The sequence below is a fragment of the Ranitomeya imitator genome, chromosome 2 (genome assembly GCF_032444005.1).
Source record: "Ranitomeya imitator isolate aRanImi1 chromosome 2, aRanImi1.pri, whole genome shotgun sequence".
In the NCBI taxonomy this organism is placed as follows: domain Eukaryota; kingdom Metazoa; phylum Chordata; class Amphibia; order Anura; family Dendrobatidae; genus Ranitomeya; species Ranitomeya imitator.
In genome coordinates, this window is record NC_091283.1 from 240,653,286 (window position 1) to 240,679,137 (window position 25,852).

The window sequence follows — 25,852 nt, forward strand, 5'->3', positions numbered from 1 at the left end:
GACTCCTTTTGTGCGACAGTTGATAAAATGTCGGATAGAGTAGATGGTATTCGTGACATTGCTATGGAAGATTTTTGTGGATGTAATTGCGGCACAGGCCTTGCATCCCCCACATTTGTAGCAACCTTTCGTTTGATTCATCAGGGTAGGCCTACTTGCTGGCTGATAATGGCTGTGAACCAATCTATCCGCTAGTGACCTGCCTTTTTTGTAGGTAATTTGGGGATGAGTCGAGATGTACTTCTTAATGTCTCTATCCATCTGGAGTATCGGCCAATGTTTAAGTAAGATGTTTCTTATATCATTCGCCCCATTAGAGAACCTAGTAATGAACCGAATTATGTCCTCCCCCTCAGGGTTGTCTTTGGGTGTCAATAGTTGTCTTCTTTCTTTTTGGACAGACTCTTTATAGGCCTTTTTTAAAATCCCTTCCGGATAACCCCTCTCTAAAACTCTTTTTCTGAGGTCATCTGCTTGTTCATGGAAGGAGACCATATCGGAGCAATTCCTCCGTATTCTCAGATATTGCCCCTTTGGGATGCCTCTTTTTAACGGTATGGGGTGATTACTTTCCCATCTGAGAAGAGAGTTTGTAGCTGTCTCTTTTCTGTGAGTCTTAGTTTTTATCTCACCGTCTGTCATCTTTTCGATACAAATATCCAGGAATGCTAGCTTTGTTTGACTGGTCTCATAGGTAAAGTGTAGGCCTATATTGTTAATGTTCAGGCCTTCAACAAAGCTGCCAAAATCTGCAGCATCCCCCTTATTTTGTAGGGAGCAACAGGGACATATAGCTAGGGACAGCCATCGCCGAGTGGGGGCGCCATATGCGCAGGTTTCTTCTGTAGGGTGCCAACCTCCACGATAGGCAGGCTATAGTTAAAAACAGGCTATTGTACATATAGGGTTAAAATAGGCTGTTGGTTTTCCCTAATTAATACCCCCTTTATTCCCCTATATCCGTTTTTCTTTCTTCCCTTCGTTATACTGTGGTGTCCCGTGCACGGGTTATTTGGAATATTTAATATTTAATTGTAATTTTTTATTACATATTTATTATTATTATTATTATTTTTTTGCATAGATGGGTCATGATTATGACCATTCCTCTCTCAAATCTCTAACTCCTCATCCAGACTGTACCGAAAACAAGATACTGTATTTAGACCTCTGACAGCCTCTGTAAGTGTCATAATTAGACGTGGACGTTAACCTGAACAATGCCACATGGGTACAAGATGATGCACATTCAGATGGCGCTGTTCTTGTCTTTAATGTCCAGCTCACAAAAGAATGCCTGTTATGCATATTCTGACATTCATTAACATGTGCGCTGAACATTTTGGGGGTTAAAGTGCTTTTTTGATACTCACCAGTACGTGTAAGTCACTCCCCAAAATTGAGGTATAGGAGCATTTAAGCTAATAGTCCGTATGAGCGCCTGGTCCCGGGACAGGTGAACGCTTGCGTTCCACCTCCCTGGGATACGTGCGCTCCTCTACCCGGATGTGCACTCCAAATGATACCGGCAGTAGTTCTGTGAACTCCATGACGCGTCACACGCTGGGGGCGGAGCCTCCCGGACGCGCCACGATTCCAACCCTTTATAACAACACAGAACGGGGGAGACCGGTAAGAGCGGCGGATGCAATGAATCGACCTCCCCTGATGATTCTATCACGATGAAACGCGTCGGGAGACGCTAAGCTGGGGCTTCCATATTCCTGTCTCACCGCTTTTGAGAGATCACAAGCTAAGTAATATCTCTCCTACATGCGGTGAGATCCACCCACATTTGTGGGTTTTTGTTTTCCTCACATATGCTGTTCTGAATTTGGTCGGCATATTAATGAACATACATATATTTGTTTAAAATACCCGCAAATCAACCACAAAGGAACGCTCATTAATAATTGATGAGACAGCATGGTTCCGGAATAATGGTGTTTTGTGTTTGCATTAGGGGTAATGTTTATTTACGGTATTGGAAGTCCCTCGCTCTTCAGCTGCTATATTTGACAGTCACCATAACGTATGATAAGACACCTTGGATCATATATATGCATATGCACTATTGGTTAACATTGCGGACGATGTTCTGCTTAATATAAGGCTGCAACCCGGTTCTCAGACGGATATTAATAATCCATTTTGTATGTTCTGATACTTTGTTTGGGTTCTACTATAGACCTTTATCTGTAGATTTTGGTATATAGCATAAGACTCCTTGGTGTCCATTCCAGTACAAGCACAATTGGTACAGAGCATCCTCATATAACAGTGTAGGTTATACCTTGTGCACCCTGTATAGGTACTGTATATCATCCCCCTGCATATATTTTTTTCTAGCAGGGTCTATGGTACTGTCTTTTTTATTGTCTATATTTGTTCGCTTTGTATGTCCTCTCCTTCTGTGTATGGTTTATAGGGCACACCTCACTAGGTTTTCCCCTTTCTCTCCCTCTCTTTTTTAGTGGTGCATTTTTTGGCATCCTCGGTATTTTTTGTATGTTTTCAGGTTTTATATTACCTATTATATATTAAAAGTTAAGTTTTATCAGGATCCAATTGCTAATTTCTCTATTAATCTTTGGAGCAGGTAAGTTTCCCTGAGTGGCACATATTGGGCCGTCTGAAAACGAAGTTTAGTCTAGGACAATTTGTCTGCACTACTAATTAACATCTGTTACAATACCAAACTAGGGCAGTCCCTATAGGAGGAAAAACACAAGAATTATACTGTATTTTCACATACTATCTATTACTGACACTGAAGTGGCTTATAAACTTACGAAGTATATATGTGGCTAGTTTTATGACAGTTTCGGATAACACGATACATGACTTTACTTTTTTTATGTCTAGTCTCGATTGAATGTAGGTCAATATTAAATAGTCTCCTGATGAGTAGCCTTTGGTGAGGATGATGAAACCTGTAAAAATGAGAGTCTTGGAGAGTGAGTGTGTATACATCCCCTCACCCTGTATACTTAACTGTGGGGTACATGTTTTTTCTATTAGTCACCTACTGAATAACCTTCAGGGGGTGAATTATGGGTATAGTTTTACATTTGGAATTAATAAAGTTTAGTTTTATCCTTTTGTCAGCAAACATGAGGAATGACAAGAGACAACCCATTTAAGAAGATTCAATTTTGGTTCAAACTATTCCAACATTATGAACATAAAAAAGGCTTCTCCCCTATGTGACGTCTCTGATGTTTATTAACAGTTGATTTCCAAGTAAAATATTTTCCATATTAAGAAAATGTAAAAGGCTTCTCCTCTGTGTGACTGCTCTGATGTCTAACAAGAAGCAGTTTCCATTTAAAACATTTCCCACATTCTGAACAGGAAAAAGGCTTCTCCCCTGTGTGATTTCTCTGGTGACAAACAAGATATGATTTCCGGTTAAAACATTTCAAACATTCTGAACATGAAAAAGGCTTCTCTCCTGTGTGAGTTCTTTGGTGAGTAACAAGACTCCCTTTCTGAGTAAAACCTTTCCCACATTCTGAACATGAAAAAGGCTTCTCCCCTGTGTGAGATATTTGGTGTCTAACAAGACTCAGTTTCTGGTTAAAACATTTCCCACATTCTGAACATGAAAAAGGCTTCTCTCCCGTGTGAATTATTTGGTGTATAACAAGACTCCCTTTCTGGTTAAAACATTTCCCACATTCTGAACAGGAAAAAGGCTTCTCCCCTGTGTGAGTTCTATGGTGAGTAACCAAATCTGATTTCTGGTAAAAACATTTCCCACATTCTGAACAGGAAAAAGGCTTCTCCCCTGTGTGAGTTCTATGGTGAGTAACCAAGTCTGATTTCTGGTTAAAACATTTCCCACATTCTGAACAGGAAAAAGGCTTCTCCCCTGTATGAGTTCTTTGGTGTATAACAAAATGTGATTTCCATGTAAAACATTTCCCACATTCTGAACATAAAAATGACTTCTTTGCTTTAGGAGCAGTTTGTTTTTTAATGTCTCTTTTGTGACTTTGATTTTCCTTAGTAGTCAGTAATGAAACAGAAGATGGGACCTGTTTCATAGGATTAGATGATAGATCTTTACTGTGAATGGTTGATGATATATCTGGAGTAACAGCAATTACTTCAGTTGTACCTTGTAGGATCTCAAGATCATCAGATTTAAAAACTGAAGATGTCAACTGTCCCTCTGATCTCCTGGTACAGTCATCTGCGAAGATAATAAACAATTTTTTTTATAAAATGTCCTTGATATTTATATTTTTGAACATTTCTACTTAAAATGTCCATAAAAATGGCAAACTATGTAGAAAAACTTTATTTACCAAGACAATGACAGTTCACAGTCTAATAGAAAACCTTGTTGGATGAACCAGTAGTGCGTGATATTCAACTGTTCATTCTGCCTCCCAAATATCGAATAAAAAGAAACCAATCAATGTTATGTAGGCAAAAATAATACCAATTCTGATCTCACAAAAAAACAAGTCCCCACTTAGGTCCATCATCTGTCAACGGAAAAACAGGTTCCCACACTATTAGTGGCTCAAAGCCTGTTGAAAAGCTACAGAGTTTGTATAAACCAATCCAGCAAAATCCGCTCTCACTTCTGAGTCTTGCAGTATGCTCAAACAACATTTAGGATCCCTATATTTAGCAATGTTATAGTGAGAAGAATCCACTTAATTTGCGGTGTGTGTCTCCTGGAGCCCAATCTGGGCTCTATGTGCTGGGTAATAAAATGGCAAATGTGTAATTTTCACTCTCCAACATCCACTTCATGTTAATTTCCAGAAAGTGTCTGTGGAGTCAAAATATTCATTTCTCCTACATACGTTGTCAAAATTGTTGGTACCCCTCGTTTAATAACAGAAAAACCAGAAATGGTCACAGAATTAACTTGAATCTGACAAAACTAATAATAAATCACAAATCTATGAAAATGAACAAATGAAAGTCAGACATTGCTTTTCAACCATGCTTCCACAGAGTTTAAAAAAAATAAAACTCATAAAATAGGCCTGGACAGAAATGATGGTACCCTTAACTTAACCGCTTCGTCACCACCAACAGTAGATAAACGTCGACGCTAGCAGGGCTTTGTGCAGCGCCGGTGTTTGTCTACGGTCGGCGGTTTTGTGCTCATCAGGACCCCCACGTACCTTATAGCAAGGGGATTCCGGCGCCCAACACTTCCTGTGACCCCCCAACCTCATCGAGACTTGATTGGTTCAGGTCCTGATGACGTCAGCGTCACACCAGCCAATGAGACAAATCACTAGGAAAGTTGATTGCAGCAACAAACTTTCTCAGGTGATCAGCCTCATAATAACGCTGCTTCTCCTCAGATCTCCTGTCAGTGAGAGATTAGAGGAGAAACAGTGTCACAAGTGCTGCTGGTAACAGCTGTGTCAGTCAGCGATCTTGTTGTAAAGTAAAAAAAACAGATAAGGCAGGTTAGGGTAAGTGCTATAGTTAGGGTTAGCGTTGGGGCTAAAGTTAGGGTTACTGATGTTAACTCTAACTTTAGCCTAATCGTAACTCTAACTTTATTAAGCTAAAGTTAGAGTTACTATAAGGCTAAAGTTAGGGTTACTGTTAGGGTTGCTGTTAGGCTAAAGTAAGGGTTAGGGTTGCTGTTAGGTCCTGTGTCCTGAGCCGAGAGCTTCCCACCGGGATGAGCGGCTCTATCCAGGAGCCTCATCCTGCTCTTGGCCTTTGAGGCAGAGGGACTCCCCATCGGGAAGTTTCGGCCTTGGGCCTCTTAACAAGGGGAAGGATATCCCCCCTGAGCCCGGTAAGCTTGCGCAGCTCCTCGTGTGTCCCTCCATGCAGGAACAGGAAAAACACTGATGGGACGGGACATTTTAACCTCTCGTGTACTTCCTGTCCCTGCAAGGAGGAGGATGTCCCCCATGGTGTTGTCAGGAGGGACGTCCTGGAAATGATATTTTTATCCTGAGCTCGATCCACACAGATGCCACAAGGGCCACTGCAGACCAACAGGGATCCACTACTCTAAAACTTGTGTCTGCCATTGACTACAACGAATATATGGGGGGTGCGGACCTTGCAGATCAGGTTCTACAGTCATACCAGGTATCAAAAAAATCATACACCTGGTATAGAAAGTTAGTCATTTATTTGTTTCAGGTGGCCTCATATAATTCTTTTGTGTTATACAAAAAAACAGGAAATGCAGTTACTTTCCTTGATTATCAGGAAAAGGTCATTGAAAATCTTGCTTTTGAAAATTTTGTCCCCGCCAATCCTTTAGAATCTGAAGACGTCAGAAGACTCACTGAGCGACATTTTATTGCACTCATTAGAGCAACTGAAACAAGAAAGAACCCCCAGAGAAGATGTCGTGTATGTTCCAAGAGAGGAATGAGGCATGATACCCGCTATTATTGCCCACAATGCCCATCATTGCCGGCCTTATGCCTCCATGACTGATTAATAATCTTCCACACAGAACCACGTTTTTAAACTGTTTTGATATTCAAGCATTTGGTTTATTTAGTAACAGACACATCTGAGTAGAGCTGATAACAATTTCCGGGGGTAGGTGGGGGGATGTCTCCAGAGACACAAGCTGGGCACAATATATTGGGCACTACAATGACATTTTTGCAATTTCTGCTCTAAAACTTCCACTACGTGTTTCTGGAAATCATCCATGTAGTGGAAATGGTCACTACATCCATAGATGAATTCCCTGAGGGGTGTCATTTCCAAAATGGGGTCACTTCATTGGAGATTCTGTTGTTCTGGCACTTAGCGGCTCTCCAAAGAGCCATAAAAGCAGAAGTGGCCCCAATTTGGAAATGACACCCCTCTGGGATTTGGAAAAGACACCCCTCTGGGAATTGGAAATGACACCCCTCTGCGAATTCATCTATGGGTGTAGTGACCATTTACCTATCTACCTATTTTCCAATGTAAATTCTGAGGTTTAAACAACATTTTAGTGGTAAAAATGTAATTATTTTTTCTTCACTGCCCAATGGTATAATTTTCTATGGAACAGCTGTGGTGTCAGTATGCTCACTGCACCTCTAGAAAAATTCATTCAAGGAAGTATTTTGTATAATGCAGTCACTTTTGGGGGCTTATGCTGTTCTGATACCTCAGGGGCTCTGACAATGTGACATGTCAGTCACAAACAATTCCAGCAAAAAATCTGCTCTCCAATATGACACTCCTTCCCTTCCGAGCTCTGCCATGCACCAAAACGGTAGTTTACCCCCACATATGGGGTGTCAGCATACTCGGGACAAATTGCACAACAACTTTTGGGGTCCAATTTCTCCTGTTACCCTTTTAAAACAAAATTGAGAGCAAAAAAAATCATTTTTTGTGGAAAAAAATTATTTTTTATTTTCACGGCTCTACATAAGTTAATTATGTAGACCCCACTATGAAACATTCAAAGTGCCAACCACACATCTAGATAAGTTCTGTGGGGGTCTAGTTTCCAAAATGGTGTCAATTATGGGGAATTTCCACTATTTAGGCAAATCAGGGGCTCTAGAAACACGACATGGCAACCGCTAATTATTCCAGCATATTTTACATTCAAAAAGTCAAATGGCACGCCTTTCCTTCCGAGCTCTGCCATGCATCCAAACAGTAGATTTCCCCACATATGGGGTATCAGCATGCTCAGGAGAACTTGCAAAACAAAATGTATAGACCATTTTCTCCTGTTACCCATGCGAAAGCAAAAACAAATTAGGTTTAAAGGAAAATTTTTGTGAAAGAAAAGTAAATGTTTATTTTTTCCATCCACATTCCATTCATTCCTGTGAAGCACCTGAAGGGTTAATAAACTTCTTGAATGTGGTTTTGAGCACCTTGAGGGGTGCAGTTCTTAGAAGGGTGTCACTTTTGGGTATTTTCTGTCATATTGACCCCCCAAAACTCACTACAAATGTGAGGTGGTCCCTAAAAAATGGTTTTGTAAATTTTGTTGTAAAAATGAGAAATTGCTGGTCAACTTTTAACTGTTATATTTTCCTAATCCCCCCAAAAAAATTGTTTCCAAAATTGTGCTGATGTAAAGTAATCATGTGGGAAATGTTATTTATTAACTACTTTGTGTGAGATGACTGATTTAAGGGCATAAAAGAAAAAATTTTAAAAATTGCGAAATTTTCTGGATTTTTGCCAAATTTCCTTTTTTTTAACAAATAAACGCAAGTCATATCAGAGAAATTTTAACACTACAATAAAGTACAATATAAAGTTTAGAAGACACCGCACACTCTTAATAGATATTTATGCAAATTGTGCAAAATTTATTAAATATGACACTACACATTAGTGACACATGGGAGCAATGTACAATTCAAGGATAGGCGACCACTTGTAGTAACAATTACATAGTAACATAGTAACATAGTTAGTAAGGCCGAAAAAAGACATTTGTCCATCCAGTTCAGCCTATATTCCATCATAATAAATCCCCAGATCTACGTCCTTCTACAGAACCTAATAATTGTATGATACAATATTGTTCTGCTCCAGGAAGACATCCAGGCCTCTCTTGAACCCCTCGACTGAGTTCGCCATCACCACCTCCTCAGGTAAGCAATTCCAGATTCTCACTGCCCTAACAGTAAAGAATCCTCTTCTATGTTGGTGGAAAAACCTTCTCTCCTCCAGACGCAAAGAATGCCCCCTTGTGCCCGTCACCTTCCTTGGTATAAACAGATCCTCAGCAAGATATTTGTATTGTCCCCTTATATACTTATACATGGTTATTAGATCGCCCCTCAGTCGTCTTTTTTCTAGACTAAATAATCCTAATTTCGCTAATCTATCTGGGTATTGTAGTTCTCCCATCCCCTTTATTAATTTTGTTGCCCTCCTTTGTACTCTCTCTAGTTCCATTATATCCTTCCTGAGCACCGGTGCCCAAAACTGGACACAGTACTCCATGTGCGGTCTAACTAGAGATTTGTACAGAGGCAGTATAATGCTCTCATCATGTGTATCCAGACCTCTCTTAATGCACCCCATGATCCTGTTTGCTTTGGCAGCTGCTGCCTGGCACTGGCTGCTCCACGTAAGTTTATCATTAACTAGGATCCCCAAGTCCTTCTCCCTGTCAGATTTACCCAGTGGTTTCCCATTCAGTGTGTAATGGTGATATTGATTCCTTCTTCCCATGTGTATAACCTTACATTTATCATTGTTAAACCTCATCTGCCACCTTTCAGCCCAAGTTTCCAACTTATCCAGATCCATCTGTAGCAGAATACTATCTTCTCTTGTATTAACTGCTTTACATAGTTTTGTATCATCTGAAAATATTGATATTTTACTGTGTAAACCTTCTACCAGATCATTAATGAATATGTTGAAGAGAACAGGTCCCAATACTGACCCCTGCGGTACCCCACTGGTCACAGCGACCCAGTTAGAGACTATACCATTTATAACCACTCTCTGCTTTCTATCACTAAGCCAGTTACTAACCCATTTACACACATTTTCCCCCAGACCAAGCATTCTCATTTTGTGTACCAACCTCTTGTGCGGCACGGTATCAAACGCTTTGGAAAAATCGAGATATACCACGTCCAATGACTCACCGTGGTCCAGCCTATAGCTTACCTCTTCATAAAAACTGATTAGATTGGTTTGACAGGAGCGATTTCTCATAAACCCATGCTGATATGGAGTTAAACAGTTATTCTCATTGAGATAATCCAGAATAACATCCCTCAGAAACCCTTCAAATATTTTACCAACAATAGATTGACGTTTCGGCTCTCCTGAGCCTTAATCATAATATCGCTACAAAAATACAAAAAACAGAACAAGGGTAAATAAACACAACAAAAAGTATATACATATATACAGCATCCGTGCATGATGAAACAATAAATAACTCTTTAGTCCATGACACCTGCACCTCACCTTCCAAACTGACTGAGTGCACACCATTGTAACTTATTGATAAAGTACAATATGTCACAAGAAAAAAATCTCAGAATCACCAGGATTCAGTGAGTTATGACCTCATAAAGTGACACTGGTCACAAATGAAAAAATTGGCCCAGTCACAAAGGCAAAAACATTTCAAAAATAGTGTAGGACCTGGTATAAGAGAGATGCCCTAAAGTAGCTACTAGGGTTGAGCGACCTTGACTTTTTTAGAGTCGAGTCGGGTTTCGCAAAACCCGACTATCTCAAAAGTCGGGTCGAGTGAAATCGGCCGATTATGTCGTAAAGTCGGGATCGACCGAAACACGAAACCCAATGCAAGTCAATGGGGCAGCATAGTCGGCACTGAGTGGGGGCCAGGAAAACACCTAGAGTGCCCATTTTAATGGCAAAACCATGCATTCTTCTTAATGAAGCTTGTCAATCTTAATTTCCCTTATATTAATAGATAGGCGTTGGAAATTGGGGGTCATTTGGCTAAAGTTGTGGGGGGTAGGGCTGGGTCAAGTATTTAGTGGGCCCAAGTAATCTGGACCACCTCAGGGCAGTGGAGCAGGGAGAGGTAAGTATTAAAACTTTGCAAGTGCTGTGATCCTGAGCAAGCAGGGGGGGCCCACTCGTTGGCATTGGCACTGGCACAGGGCCCCTCAAAGTATGGCGGTGTGTTTGCACGGCGGGGGCGCCTCCCACCGGCAGCGACACTTTTGCATACTATGAGGGGCCCTGTGCCAGTGACGCCGCCAACAAGTATTCCTCCCCCCACCTGCTGAAGGAACCTGCACTTTCATCTGCACCTTCCTCTTTGTAAGGTGGTATGGTATGCTGGAAGGGGAACCTGACTTTCAGCAGTGTAGCGTGCACGGGGAATGTAGCGTTCTGGGTCAATGTACCAGCAGACTCATCTATCACTGGCTGGGCAATGGGCAGGATGAGGAGGAAACACAGATATAGGCCCAAAGAATAAAGTGGGTTAAATGCAGTTCAAAATTGGTAAGAGGACTAACCAGGGGGCATTGCTTTGTTCAGTGGAGGACAACTGTAATGAGAGGCTGACACAGAGAGTAGGCCCAAATCAGTAAGTAGTCTAAATGCAGTTCAAAATTGGCAACAGTAGTAAACAGGCGGCACAGCTTTGTTCAGTGGAGGAGAACAGCAAGGAGCGGCAGACGCCGATAGTAGGCCCCAACCCAACTAGTAGGCCAAATGCAGTCTAACATTAACAACTACTTAATGAGAGCCTGAAAATGGAATTTCAGGACAGGAAACCAGGAGAACAGCAAGGAGCGGCAGACACTGTTAGTAGGCCCCAACCCAAGTACTAGCCCCACTGCAGTTTAATTAAAAAAATGTTTAACAGGAGCCTGAAGATTGAAGCTCAGGAAAGGCAACCCGGAGAACACCTTGGAGCGGCAGACACTGGTAGTAGGCCCCAACCCAAGTACTAGCCCCACTGCAGTTTGATTTAAAAACTATTTAACGAGAGCCTGAAGATCAAAGCTCAGGAATGGCAACCCGGAGAACACCTTGGAGCGGCAGACACTGGTAGTAGGCCCCAACCCAAGTACTAGCCCCAGTGCAGTTTGATTTAAAAACTATTTAACGAGAGCCTGAAGATCAAAGCTCAGGAAAGGCAACCCGGAGAACACCTTGGAGCGTCAGACACTGGTAGTAGGCCCCAACCCAAGTACTAGCCCCACTGCAGTTTGATTAAAAAAATGTTTAACAAGAGCCTGAAGATCGAAGCTCAGGAATGGCAACCCGGAGAACACCTTGGAGCGTCAGACACTGGTAGTAGGCCCCAACCCAAGTACTAGCCCCACTACAGTTTGATTTAAAAACTATTTAACGAGAGCCTGAAGATCAAAGCTCAGGAATGGCAACCCAGAGAACACCTTGGAGCGGCAGACACTGGTAGTAGGCCTTAAACCAAAAATTTGGCTCAATGCAGTTTATAAAATGTTCCAGTGGTACACAGGCAGCATTGGTGTGGTAAGCGGAGGACAATTTCTATTTGGGACTGCAGACAGACTTAGTAGGCTGTCCCCTGTGGACCATGCATCCACCACATTAACCCAGTGGCCCGTAATGGACATGTAACCTTCCGTGGACATGCCTACTGGTCCATGCATCTGTTGTCATGTGCACCTTTCTACTATTAGATTGCTTGAGAGCATGGACAATGCGGATTCTTACATGATGGTGGAGGGCTGGGATGGCTTTTCTCGCAAAAGAAGTAACGACTGGGTAGCTCTTACCGTGGTACAGCGTAGTCCATCTGGGCTTTATAATTATAAAATAAAGAAAAAAAGTAGGCTGTAGGCACTTTAAAATAGGTTCCAGGGGTACACGGGTGGCAGTGGACAGGTCACTGGAGGACTAGTGGAAGGAGGGACCGCAGACAAGCGTAGTAGGCCTAACATAACAAAATTTGGCTGTAGGCACTTTTACATTGGTTCCAGGGGTACACGGGCAGCAGTGGTCTGGTCAGTGGAGGACTAGTGGAAGGAGGGACCGCAGACAGGCGTAGTAGGCCTAACATAACAAAATTTGGCTGTAGGCACTTTAAAATAGGTTCCAGGGCTACACGGGCAGCAGTGGTCTGGTCAGTGGAGGACTAGTGGAAGGAGGGACCGCTTTGCTATTTTGTTTGCTGTTTTTTTCTTTCCAGCTTGTCTATTTGTTTTTTCCTGCTTGCTGGTAGCTCTGGGACGCAGAGGGTGTACCTCCGTGCCGTTAGTTCGGTACGGAGGGTCTTTTTGCCCCCTTTGCGTGGTTTTTGTAGGGTTTTGTGTTGACCGCAAAGTTACCTTTCCTATCCTCGCTCTGTTCAGAAAGTCGGGCCTCACTTTGCTAAATCTATTTCATCTCTACGTTTGTCTTTTCATCTTAACTCACAGTCATTATATGTGGGGGCTGCCTTTTCCTTTGGGGTATTTCTCTGAGGCAAGGTAGTCTTATTTTCTATCTTCAGGCTAGCTAGTTTCTGAGGCTGTGCCGAGTTGCATAGGGAGCGTTAGGCGCAATCCACGGCTGCCTCTAGTGTGGTTGGAGAGGATTAGGGATTGCGGTCAGCAGAGTTCCCACGTCTCAGAGCTCGTTCTATGTTTTTGGGTTATTGTCAGGTCACTGTATGTGTTCTGACCTCTATGTCCATTGTGGTACTGAATTACCTTATCATAACAGTACTGGAGGCCCAAAGTACTAATGATTCTCAATAGAGGGAAAAAAGAAGTTCTGAGACCATTTTTTTTTTCTCTGCACTGTGTTTTGCCTTTTTTTTCCCCTAGACATTTGGGTGGTTCAGGACACAGGTATAGCGATGGACATTAAAGGTCTGTCTTCATGTGTGGATCAGCTCACGGCAAGAGTACAAAATATTCAAGACTTTGTGGTTCAGAATTCTATGTTAGAACCGAGAATTCCTATTCCTGATTTGTTTTTTGGAGATAGAACTAAATTTCTGAGTTTCAAAAATAATTGTAAACTATTTCTAGCTTTGAAACCTCGCTCCTCTGGTGACCCAGTTCAACAAGTTAGGATCATTATTTCTTTTTTACGTGGCGACCCTCAGGACTGGGCATTTTCTCTTGCGTCAGGAGATCCTGCATTAAGTAATATCGATGCGTTTTTTCCTGGCGCTCGGATTGCTGTACGATGAACCTAATTCAGTGGATCAGGCAGAGAAAAATTTGCTGGCTCTTCGTCAGGGTCAGGATGAGATAGAGGTATATTGTCAGAAATTTAGAAAGTGGTCCGTACTCACTCAATGGAATGAAGGTGCGCTCGCAGCTATTTTCAGAAAAGGTCTCTCTGAAGCCCTTAAGGATGTCATGGTGGGATTTCCTATGCCTGATGGTCTGAATGAGTCTATGTCTTTAGCCATTCAGATCGGTCGACGCTTGCGTGAGCGTAAATCTGTGCACCATTTGGCGGTATTACCTGAGCTTAAACCTGAGCCTATGCAGTGCGATAGGACTTTGACCAGAGTTGAACGGCAAGAACACAGACGTCTGAATGGGCTGTGTTTCTACTGTGGTGATTCCACTCATGCTATCTCTGATTGTCCTAAGCGCACTAAGCGGTTCGCTAGGTCTGCCACCATTGGTACGGTACAGTCAAAATTTCTTCTGTCCGTTACCTTGATCTGCTCTTTGTCATCGTATTCTGTCATGGCATTTGTGGATTCAGGCGCTGCCCTGAATTTGATGGACTTGGAGTATGCTAGGCGTTGTGGGTTTTTCTTGGAGCCCTTGCAGTGTCCTATTCCATTGAGAGGAATTGATGCTACGCCTTTGGCCAAGAATAAGTCTCAGTACTGGACCCAGCTGACCATGTGCATCAGGAGGTTATTCGCTTTCTGGTGTTGCATAATCTGCATGATGTGGTCGTGTTGGGGTTGCCATGGCTACAAGTCCATAATCCAGTATTAGATTGGAAATCCATGTCTGTGTCCAGCTGGGGTTGTCAGGGGGTACATGGTGATGTCTCATTTCTGACTATTTCGTCATCCACCCCTTCTGAGGTTCCATAGTTCTTGTCTGATTACCGGGATGTATTTGATGAGCCCAAGTCCGATACCCTCCCTCCGCATAGGGATTGTGATTGTGCTATCGATTTGATTCCTGGTAGTAAATTCCCAAAAGGTCGACTGTTTAATTTATCTGTGCCTGAGCACGCCGCTATGCGGAGTTATGTGAAGGAGTCCTTGGAGAAGGGGCATATTCGCCCGTCATCGTCGCCATTAGGAGCAGGGTTCTTTTTTGTAGCCAAGAAGGATGGTTCACTGAGACCTTGTATAGATTACCGCCTTCTAAATAAGATCACGGTTAAATTTCAGTACCCCTTGCCGTTGTTATCTGATTTGTTTGCTCGGATTAAGGGGGCTAGTTGGTTCACCAAGATAGATCTTCGTGGTGCGTATAATCTTGTGCGTATTAAGCGAGGCGATGAATGGAAAACTGCATTTAATACGCCCGAGGGCCATTTTCAGTATCTAGTAATGCCATTCGGACTTGCCAATGCTCCATCAGTGTTTTAGTCCTTTATGCATGACATCTTCCGAGAGTACCTGGATAAATTCCTGATTGTGTACTTGGATGACATTTTGATCTTCTCGGATGATTGGGAGTCTCATGTGAAGCAGGTCAGAACGGTGTTTCAGGTCCTGCGTGCTAATTCTTTGTTTGTGAAGGGATCAAAGTGTCTCTTTGGTGTTCAGAAGGTTTCATTTTTGGGGTTCATCTTTTCCCCTTCTACTATCGAGATGGACCCTGTTAAGGTCCAAGCCATCCATGATTGGACTCAGCCGACATCTCTGAAAAGTCTGCAAAAGTTTCTGGGCTTTGCTAATTTTTATCGTCGCTTCATCTGCAATTTTTCTAGTATTGCTAAACCATTGACCGATTTGACCAAGAAGGGTGCTGATGTGGTCAATTGGTCTTCTGCTGCTGTGGAAGCTTTTCAAGAGTTGAAGCGTCGTTTTTCTTCTGCCCCTGTGTTGTGTCAACCAGATGTTTCGCTTCCATTCCAGGTCGAGGTTGATGCTTCTCAGATTGGAGCAGGGGCTGTTTTGTCGCAGAGAAGTTCTGATTGCTCGGTGATGAAACCATGCGCCTTCTTTTCCAGGAAGTTTTCGCCTGCTGAGCGAAATTATGATGTGGGCAATCGAGAGTTGCTGGCCATGAAGTGGGCATTCGAGGAGTGGCGTCATTGGCTTGAAGGAGCTAAGCATCGCGTGGTGGTCTTGACTGATCATAAGAACTTGACTTATCTCGAGTCTGCCAAGCGGTTGAATCCTAGACAGGCTCGTTGGTCGCTGTTTTTTGCCCGTTTTGACTTTGTGATTTCGTACCTTCCGGGCTCTAAAAATGTGAAGGCGGATGCTCTGTCTAGGAGTTTTGTGCCCGACTCTCCGGGTTTATCTGAGCAGACGGGTATCCTCAAAGAGGGAGTAATTGTGTCTGCCATCTCCCCTGATTTGCGGCGGGTGCTGCAAAAATTTCAGGCTAATAAACCTGATCGCTGCCCAGCGGAGAAACTGTTTGTCCCTGATAGGTGGACGAATAAAGTTATCTCTGAGGTTCATTGTTCAGTGTTGGCTGGTCATCCTGGAATCTTTGGTACCAGAGAGTTAGTGGCTAGATCCTTTTGGTGGCCATCTCTGTCGCGGGATGTGCGTACTTTTGTGCAGTCCTGTGGGATTTGTGCTCGGGCTAAGCCCTGCTGTTCTCGTGCCAGTGGGTTGCTTTTGCCCTTGCCGGTCCCGAAGAGGCCTTGGACACATATCTCTATGGATTTTATTTCAGATCTTCTCGTCTCTCAAAAGATGTCAGTCATTTGGGTGGTCTGTGATCGTTTCTCTAAGATGGTCCATTTGGTACCCTTGTCTAAATTACCTTCCTCCTCTGATTTGGTGCCATTGTTCTTCCAGCATGTGGTTCGTTTACATGGCATTCCAGAGAATATCGTTTCTGACAGAAGTTCCCAGTTTGTTTCGAGGTTTTGGCGAGCCTTTTGTGGTAGGATGGGCATTGACTTGTCTTTTTCCTCGGCTTTCCATCCTCAGACTAATGGCCAGACCGAACGAACCAATCAGACATTGGAAACATATCTGAGATGCTTTGTTTCTGCTGATCAGGATGACTGGGTGTCCTTTTTGCCTTTGGCTGAGTTCGCCCTTAATAATCGGGCCAGCTCGGCTACCTTGGTTTCGCCGTTTTTCTGCAACTCTGGGTTCCATCTTCGTTTCTTTTCAGGGCAGGTTGAGTCTTCGGACTGTCCTGGTGTGGATACTGTGGTGGACAGGTTGCAGCAGATTTGGACTCATGTAGTGGACAATTTGACCTTGTCCCAGGAGAAGGCTCAACGTTTAGCTAATCACAGACGCTGTGTGAGTCCCTGACTTCGTGTTGGGGATTTGGTTTGGTTATCTTCTCGTCATATTCCTATGATGGTTTCCTCTCCTAAGTTTAAACCTCGTTTCATTGGTCCGTATAGGATTTCTGAGGTTCTTAATCCTGTGTCTTTTCGTCTGACCCTTCCAGATTCTTTTTCCATACATAACGTATTCCATAGGTCATTGTTGGGGAGATACGTGGCACCTATGGTTCCATCTGTTGATCCTCCTGCCCCGGTTTTGGTGGATGGGGAGTTGGAGTATATTGTGGAGAAGATTTTGGATTCTCGTGTTTCAAGACGGAAACTCCAGTATCTGGTTAAGTGGAAGGGTTATGCTCAGGAAGATAATTCCTGGGTCTTTGCCTCTGATGTCCATGCTCCCGATCTTGTTCGTGCCTTTCATATGGCTCATCCTGGTCGTCCTGGGGGCTCTGGTGAGGGTTCGGTGACCCCTCCTCAAGGGGGGGGTACTGTTGTGAATTCTGTGGCAGAGCTCCCTCCTGTGGTCACAAGTGGTACTTCGGCTGATTCTCTCTGTGAGATTCCGTTGGTGGAGGAAAGTGGTACTGCGGCTTCTGAGTTTCCTTCCTCAGGTGATGTGGTGAAGTCGTTAAATGCTACTCTATTTAACTCCACCTAGTGCTTTGATCCTGGCCTCCAGTCAATGTTCTAGTATTGGACCTGTTTCCTCCTGGATCGTTCCTGTGGCCTGCTGCTCTGCATAGCTAAGTTTCGCTTTGCTATTTTGTTTGCTGTTTTTTTCTTTCCAGCTTGTCTATTTGTTTTTTCCTGCTTGCTGGTAGCTCTGGGACGCAGAGGGTGTACCTCCGTGCCGTTAGTTCGGTACGGAGGGTCTTTTTGCCCCCTTTGCGTGGTTTTTGTAGGGTTTTGTGTTGACCGCAAAGTTACCTTTCCTATCCTCGCTCTGTTCAGAAAGTCGGGCCTCACTTTGCTAAATCTATTTCATCTCTACGTTTGTCTTTTCATCTTAACTCACAGTCATTATATGTGGGGGCTGCCTTTTCCTTTGGGGTATTTCTCTGAGGCAAGGTAGGCTTATTTTCTATCTTCAGGCTAGCTAGTTTCTCAGGCTGTGCCGAGTTGCATAGGGAGCGTTAGGCGCAATCCACGGCTGCCTCTAGTGTGGTTGGAGAGGATTAGGGATTGCGGTCAGCAGAGTTCCCACGTCTCAGAGCTCGTTCTATGTTTTTGGGTTATTGTCAGGTCACTGTATGTGTTCTGACCTCTATGTCCATTGTGGTACTGAATTACCTTATCATAACAGGCACCATAGTCTCATCAGGGTCTGATTCTGGATCAGTACCCTGCGAGGGCAATATTGTGGTCTGAGTCAAAGTACCAGCATAGTAGTCTGGCTGTGGCTGTGCATCAGTGCACTCCATGTCAGATTCAACTTGTAATGGGCATGGCCTGTTAACTGTTTTACTTTCTAAGCCAGGGACGGTATGTGTAAAGAGCTCCATAGAGTAACCCGTTGTGTCGCCTGCTGCATCCTTCTCTGTTACTGTTTTTGCTGAAGAGGACAAGGAAGCGACTTGTCCGTGACCGTGAACATCCACTAACGACACACTGCTTTTACATTTACCAGTTTCAGAAGAGGAGGCAAAAGAGCTAGAGGCTGAGTCAGCAAGGTAAGCAAAAACTTGCTCTTGCTGCTCCGGCTTTAAAAGCGGTTTTCCTACTCCCAGAAAAGGGAGCGTTCGAGGCCTTATGTAGCCAGACGACGAACCAGGCTCCACAGCTCGAGACTTAGGTGCTATATTGTTTTTCCCACGACCACCCGATGCTCCACTACCACTACCATCATTACCAGCTGGCAATGAACGCCCACGGCCACGACCTCTTCCACCAGACTTCCTCATTGTTTTAAAAACTTCACCAAACTAACGGTATTTGTTACTGACAAACAACTTACAAGGTGAACTCTAACTTCTGTATGATTTAGAAATCCCTTTATAGGTGGGTGAGACCGCAAGGAAAATCAGGCACGATGTTACACACTCTGTTTTCTGTGGCACCAAATGAGAGAGATGCCACACACGCAGGACTGTCACTCAAGCACAAAGGCCAATATTAATCTTCCACTGTTTTTTTTTTCAGGGAGAATTTAGATACCAAATTTAAAAAAAAAAAACACTAGGCTTTCTATGGCCCACTATTTAAGAGAGATGGCACACTCAGGACTGGCACACAAGCAGAAAGGCCAATATTAATCTCCCACTGATTTTTTTATTTTTCAGGGAGAATTTAGATACCAAATTTAAAAAACAAACACTAGGCTTTCTATGGCCCACTATTTAAGAGAGATGGCACACTCAGGACTGGCACACAAGCAGAAAGGCCAATATTAATCTCCCACTGATTTTTTTATTTTTCAGGGAGAATTTAGATACTAAATTTAAAAAAAAACACTAGGCTTTCTATGGCCCACTATTTAAGAGAGATGGCACACTCAGGACTGGCACACAAGCAGAAAGGCCAATATTAATCTCCCACTGATTTTTTTTATTTTTCAGGGAGAATTTAGATACCAAATTTAAAAAAAAACACTAGGCTTTCTATGGCCCACTATTTAAGAGAGATGGCACACTCAGGACTGGCACACAAGCAGAAAGGCCAATATTAATCTCCCACTGATTTTTTTATTTTTCAGGGAGAATTTAGATACCAAATTTAAAAAAAAACACTAGGCTTTCTATGGCCCACTATTTAAGAGAGATGGCACACTCAGGACTGGCACACAAGCAGAAAGGCCAATATTAATCTCCCACTGATTTTTTTTATTTTTCAGGGAGAATTTAGATACTAAATTAAAAAAAAACACTAGGCTTTCTATGGCCCACTATTTAAGAGAGATGGCACACTCAGGACTGGCACACAAGCAGAAAGGCCAATATTAATCTCCCACTGTTTTTTTTTTCAGGGAAAGTTTAGATACCAAATTAAAAAAAAAAACACTAGGCTTTCTATGGCCCACTATTTAAGAGAGATGGCACACTCAGGACTGGCACACAAGCAGAAAGGCCAATATTAATCTCCCACTGATTTTTCTATTTTTCAGGGAGAATTTAGATACCAAATTAAAAAAAAACACTAGGCTTTCTATGGCCCACTATTTAAGAGAGATGGCACACTCAGGACTGGCACACAAGCAGAAAGGCCAATATTAATCTCCCACTGATTTTTTTATTTTTCAGGGAGAATTTAGATACCAAATTTAAAAAAAAATCACTAGGCTTTCTATGGCCCACTATTTAAGAGAGATGGCACACTCAGGACTGGCACACAATCAGAAAGGCCAATATTAATCTCCCACTGTTTTTTTTTTTCAGGGAGAATTTAGATACCAAATTAAAAAAAAAAACACTAGGCTTTCTATGGCCCACTATTTAAGAGAGATGGCACACTCAGGACTGGCACACAAGCAGAAAGGCCAATATTAATCTCCCACTGTTTTTTTTTTTCAGGGAGAATTTAGATACCAAATTTAAAAAAAAAACACTAGGTTTTCTATGGCCCACTATTTAAGAGAGATGGCACACTCAGGACTGGCACACAAGCAGAAAGGCCAATATTAATCTCCCACTGTTTTTTTTTTCAGGGAGAATTTAGATACCAATTTTTTTAAAAAAACACTAGGCTTTCTATGGCCCACTATTTAAGAGAGATGGCACACTCAGGACTGGCACACAAGCAGAAAGGCCAATATTAATCTCCCAGTTTTTTTTTCAGGGAGAATTTAGATACCAAATTAAAAAAAGGGCTTTCTATGGCCCACTATTTAAGAGAGATGGCACACTCAGGACTGTCACTCAAGCACAAAGGCCAATATTAATCTCCCACTGTTTTTTTTTCAGGAAGAATTTAGATACCAAATTAAAAAATAAAATAAAATAGGCTTTCTATGGCCCACTATTTAAGAGAGATGGCACACTCAGGACTGGCACACAAGCAGAAAGGCCAATATTAATCTCCCACTGATTTTTTTATTTTTCAGGGAGAATTTAGATACTAAATTAAAAAAAAACACTAGGCTTTCTATGGCCCACTATTTAAGAGAGATGGCACACTCAGGACTGGCACACAAGCAGAAAGGCCAATATTAATCTCCCACTGTTTTTTTTTCAGGGAAAGTTTAGATACCAAATTTAAAAAAAAAACACTAGGCTTTCTATGGCCCACTATTTAAGAGAGATGGCACACTCAGGACTGGCACACAAGCAGAAAGGCCAATATTAATCTCCCACTGATTTTTCTATTTTTCAGGGAGAATTTAGATACCAAATTAAAAAAAAAAAACACTAGGCTTTCTATGGCCCACTATTTAAGAGAGATGGCACACTCAGGACTGGCACACAAGCAGAAAGGTCAATATTAATCTCCCACTGATTTTTTTATTTTTCAGGGAGAATTTAGATACCAAATTTAAAAAAAAATCACTAGGCTTTCTATGGCCCACTATTTAAGAGAGATGGCACACTCAGGACTGGCACACAATCAGAAAGGCCAATATTAATCTCCCACTGTTTTTTTTTTTCAGGGAGAATTTAGATACCACATTAAAAAAAAAAACACTAGGCTTTCTATGGCCCACTATTTAAGAGAGATGGCACACTCAGGACTGGCACACAAGCAGAAAGGCCAATATTAATCTCCCACTGATTTTTTTATTTTTCAGGGAGAATTTAGATACCAAATTTAAATAAAAACACTAGGCTTTCTATGGCCCACTATTTAAGAGAGATGGCACACTCAGGACTGGCACACAAGCAGAAAGGCCAATATTAATCTCCCACTGTTTTTTTTTTTTTCAGGGAGAATTTAGATACCAAATTTAAAAAAAAACCACTAGGCTTTCTATGGCCCACTATTTAAGAGAGATGGCACACTCAGGACTGGCACACAAGCAGAAAGGCCAATATTAATCTCCCACTGTTTTTTTTTTCAGGGAGAATTTAGATACCAAATTTAAAAAAAAAACACTAGGCTTTCTATGGCCCACTATTTAAGAGAGATGGCACACTCAGGACTGGCACACAAGCAGAAAGGCCAATATTAATCTCCCAGTGATTTTTTTTATTTTTCAGGAAGAATTTAGATACCAAATTTAAAAAAAAAACACTAGGCATTCTATGGCCCACTATTTAAGAGAGATGGCACACGCAGGACTGGCACACAAGCAGAAAGGCCAATATTAATCTCCCACTGATTTTTTTTATTTTTCAGGGAGAATTTACATACAAAATTTAAAAAAAAAATGGGCTTTTTATGGCCCACTATTTAAGAGAGATGGCACACTCAGGACTGGCACACAAGCAGAAAGGCCAATATTAATCTCCCACTGATTTTTTTATTTTTCAGTGAGAATTTAGATTCCAAATGTAAAAAAAAAAACACTAGGCTTTCTATGGCCCACTATTTAAGAGAGATGGCACACTCAGGACTGGCACACAAGCAGAAAGGCCAATATTAATCTCCCACTGTTTTTTTTTTCAGGGAGAATTTAGATACCAAATTTTTAAAAAAAACACTAGGCTTTCTATGGCCCACTATTTAAGAGAGATGGCACACTCAGGACTGGCACACAAGCAGAAAGGCCAATATTAATCTCCCAGTTTTTTTTTCAGGGAGAATTTAGATACCAAATTAAAAAAAAGGGCTTTCTATGGCCCACTATTTAAGAGAGATGGCACACTCAGGACTGTCACTCAAGCACAAAGGCCAATATTAATCTCCCACTGTTTTTTTTTCAGGAAGAATTTAGATACCAAATTAAAAAATAAAATAAAATAGGCTTTCTATGGCCCACTATTTAAGAGAGATGGCACACTCAGGACTGGCACACAAGCAGAAAGGCCAATATTAATCTCCCACTGATTTTTTTATTTTTCAGGGAGAATTTAGATACTAAATTAAAAAAAAACACTAGGCTTTCTATGGCCCACTATTTAAGAGAGATGGCACACTCAGGACTGGCACACAAGCAGAAAGGCCAATATTAATCTCCCACTGTTTTTTTTTTCAGGGAAAGTTTAGATACCAAATTAAAAAAAAAAACACTAGGCTTTCTATGGCCCACTATTTAAGAGAGATGGCACACTCAGGACTGGCACACAAGCAGAAAGGCCAATATTAATCTCCCACTGATTTTTCTATTTTTCAGGGAGAATTTAGATACCAAATTAAAAAAAAAACACTAGGCTTTCTATGGCCCACTATTTAAGAGAGATGGCACACTCAGGACTGGCACACAAGCAGAAAGGTCAATATTAATCTCCCACTGATTTTTTTATTTTTCAGGGAGAATTTAGATACCAAATTTAAAAAAAAATCACTAGGCTTTCTATGGCCCACTATTTAAGAGAGATGGCACACTCAGGACTGGCACACAATCAGAAAGGCCAATATTAATCTCCCACTGTTTTTTTTTTTCAGGGAGAATTTAGATACCAAATTAAAAAAAAAAACACTAGGCTTTCTATGGCCCACTATTTAAGAGAGATGGCACACTCAGGACTGGCACACAAGCAGAAAGGCCAATATTAATCTCCCACTGATTTTTTTATTTTTCAGTGAGAATTTAGATTCCAAATGTAAAAAAAAAAACACTAGGCTTTCTATGGCCCACTATTTAAGAGAGATGGCACACTCAGGACTGGCACACAAGCAGAAAGGCCAATATTAATCTCCCAGTGATTTTTTTTTATTTTTCAGGGAGAATTTAAATACCAAATTTAAAAAAAAAACACTAGGCTTTCTATGGCCCACTATTTAAGAGAGATGGCACACTCAGGACTGGCACACAAGCAGAAAGGCCAATATTAATCTCCCACTGATTTTTTTTTCATTTTTCAGGGAGAATTTACATACAAATTTAAAAAAAAAAAAATGGGCTTTTTATGGCCCACTATTTAAGAGAGATGGCACACTCAGGACTGGCACACAAGCAGAAAGGCCAATATTAATCTCCCACTGATTTTTTTATTTTTCAGTGAGAATTTAGATTCCAAATGTAAAAAAAAAACACTAGGCTTTCTATGGCCCACTATTTAAGAGAGATGGCACACTCAGGACTGGCACACAAGCAGAAAGGCCAATATTAATCTCCCAGTGATTTTTTTTTATTTTTCAGGGAGAATTTAAATACCAAATTTAAAAAAAAAACACTAGGCTTTCTATGGCCCACTATTTAAGAGAGATGGCACACTCAGGACTGGCACACAAGTAGAAAGGCCAATATTAATCTCCCACTGATTTTTTTATTTTTCAGTGAGAATTTAGATTCCAAATGTAAAAAAAAAAACACTAGGCTTTCTATGGCCCACTATTTAAGAGAGATGGCACACTTAGGACTGGCAAACAAGCAGAACGGCCAATATTAATCTCCCACTGTTTTTTTTTTTCAGGGAGAATTTAGATACCAAATTAAAAAAAAAAAAATAGGCTTTCTATGGCCCACTATTTAAGAGAGATGGCACACTCAGGACTGGCACACAAGCAGAAAGGCCAATATTAATCTCCCACTGATTTTTTTATTTTTCAGTGAGAATTTAGATTCCAAATGTAAAAAAAAAACACTAGGCTTTCTATGGCCCACTATTTAAGAGAGATGGCACACTCAGGACTGGCACACAAGCAGAAAGGCCAATATTAATCTCCCAGTGATTTTTTTTTATTTTTCAGGGAGAATTTAAATACCAAATTTAAAAAAAAAACACTAGGCTTTCTATGGCCCACTATTTAAGAGAGATGGCACACTCAGGACTGGCACACAAGCAGAAAGGCCAATATTAATCTCCCACTGATTTTTTTTTTCATTTTTCAGGGAGAATTTACATACAAATTTAAAAAAAAAAATGGGCTTTTTATGGCCCACTATTTAAGAGAGATGGCACACTCAGGACTGGCACACAAGCAGAAAGGCCAATATTAATCTCCCACTGATTTTTTTATTTTTCAGGGAGAATTTAGATTCCAAATGTAAAAAAAAACACTAGGCTTTCTATGGCCCACTATTTAAGAGAGATGGCACACTTAGGACTGGCAAACAAGCAGAACGGCCAATATTAATCTCCCACTGTTTTTTTTTTTCAGGGAGAATTTAGATACCAAATTAAAAAAAAAAAAATAGGCTTTCTATGGCCCACTATTTAAGAGAGATGGCACACTCAGGACTGGCACTCTAGCAGAAATGCCAATCTTAATCTCCCACAACTTATTTTTTTAGGGAGAATTAAAAAAAAAAAAAAAAAAAGGGACTGTCCTACAATTACTATCTTCCTGCAGTAATCTCAGCCAGGTATGGCAGGCAGCAATAAGAAGGAGTGGACTGCTGCACAAATTAAATCAAAAGTGTGGACAAACAAAAAAGATAGCTGTGCAGAAAGGAAGTAACAACAGGATTTGTGCTTTGAAAAAAGCAGTTGGTTTGCACAGCGGCGTACACACAGCAATGCAGCTATCAGGGAGCCTTCTAGGGCAGCCCAGTGAGCTACAGCGCTGAGGGAAAAAAAAATGTAGCTTCCACTGTCCCTGCAAACAAAATGTGGTGTTGGACACTGGAAATCGCTACAGCCCTGCCTAACACTATCCCTGCTTCTGACGAAGCGGCAGCAACCTCTCCCTATGCTCAGATAAGCAGCAGTAAGATGGCGGTCGGCGGGAAAGCCCCTTTATAGCCCCTGTGACGCCACAGACAGCAAGCCAATCACTGCAATGCCCTTCTCTAAGATGGTGGGGACGAGGACCTATGTCATCACGCTGCCCACACTCTGTGTCCACCTTCATTGGCTGAGAAATGGCGCTTTTCGCATCATTGAAACGCGACTTTGGCTCGAAAGTCGCGTACCGCATGGCCGACCCCATACAAGGATCGGGTCGGGTTTCGTGAAACCCGACTGTGCCAAAAGTCGGCGACTTTTGAAAATGAACGATCCGTTTCGCTCAACCCTAGTAGCTACCAGATACACATAAAATTGGCCATTTTTATGCA

At 41.9% G+C, this 25,852-nt stretch overlaps 1 protein-coding gene across 1 annotated transcript in view; it reads right to left on the bottom strand.

Moving 5' to 3' along the window:
* Positions 1 to 3,003: 3,003 nt before the first annotated feature.
* LOC138662850 (zinc finger protein 773-like) overlaps positions 3,004 to 25,852 on the bottom strand; it is a 29,014-nt gene continuing 6,165 nt past the window's right edge. The window contains exon 7 of the mRNA XM_069748828.1: positions 3,004 to 4,198. Coding sequence (XP_069604929.1) covers positions 3,261 to 4,198 — 938 coding nt within the window. The 3' untranslated portion in view covers positions 3,004 to 3,260. The remainder of the gene's footprint in view (positions 4,199 to 25,852) is intronic.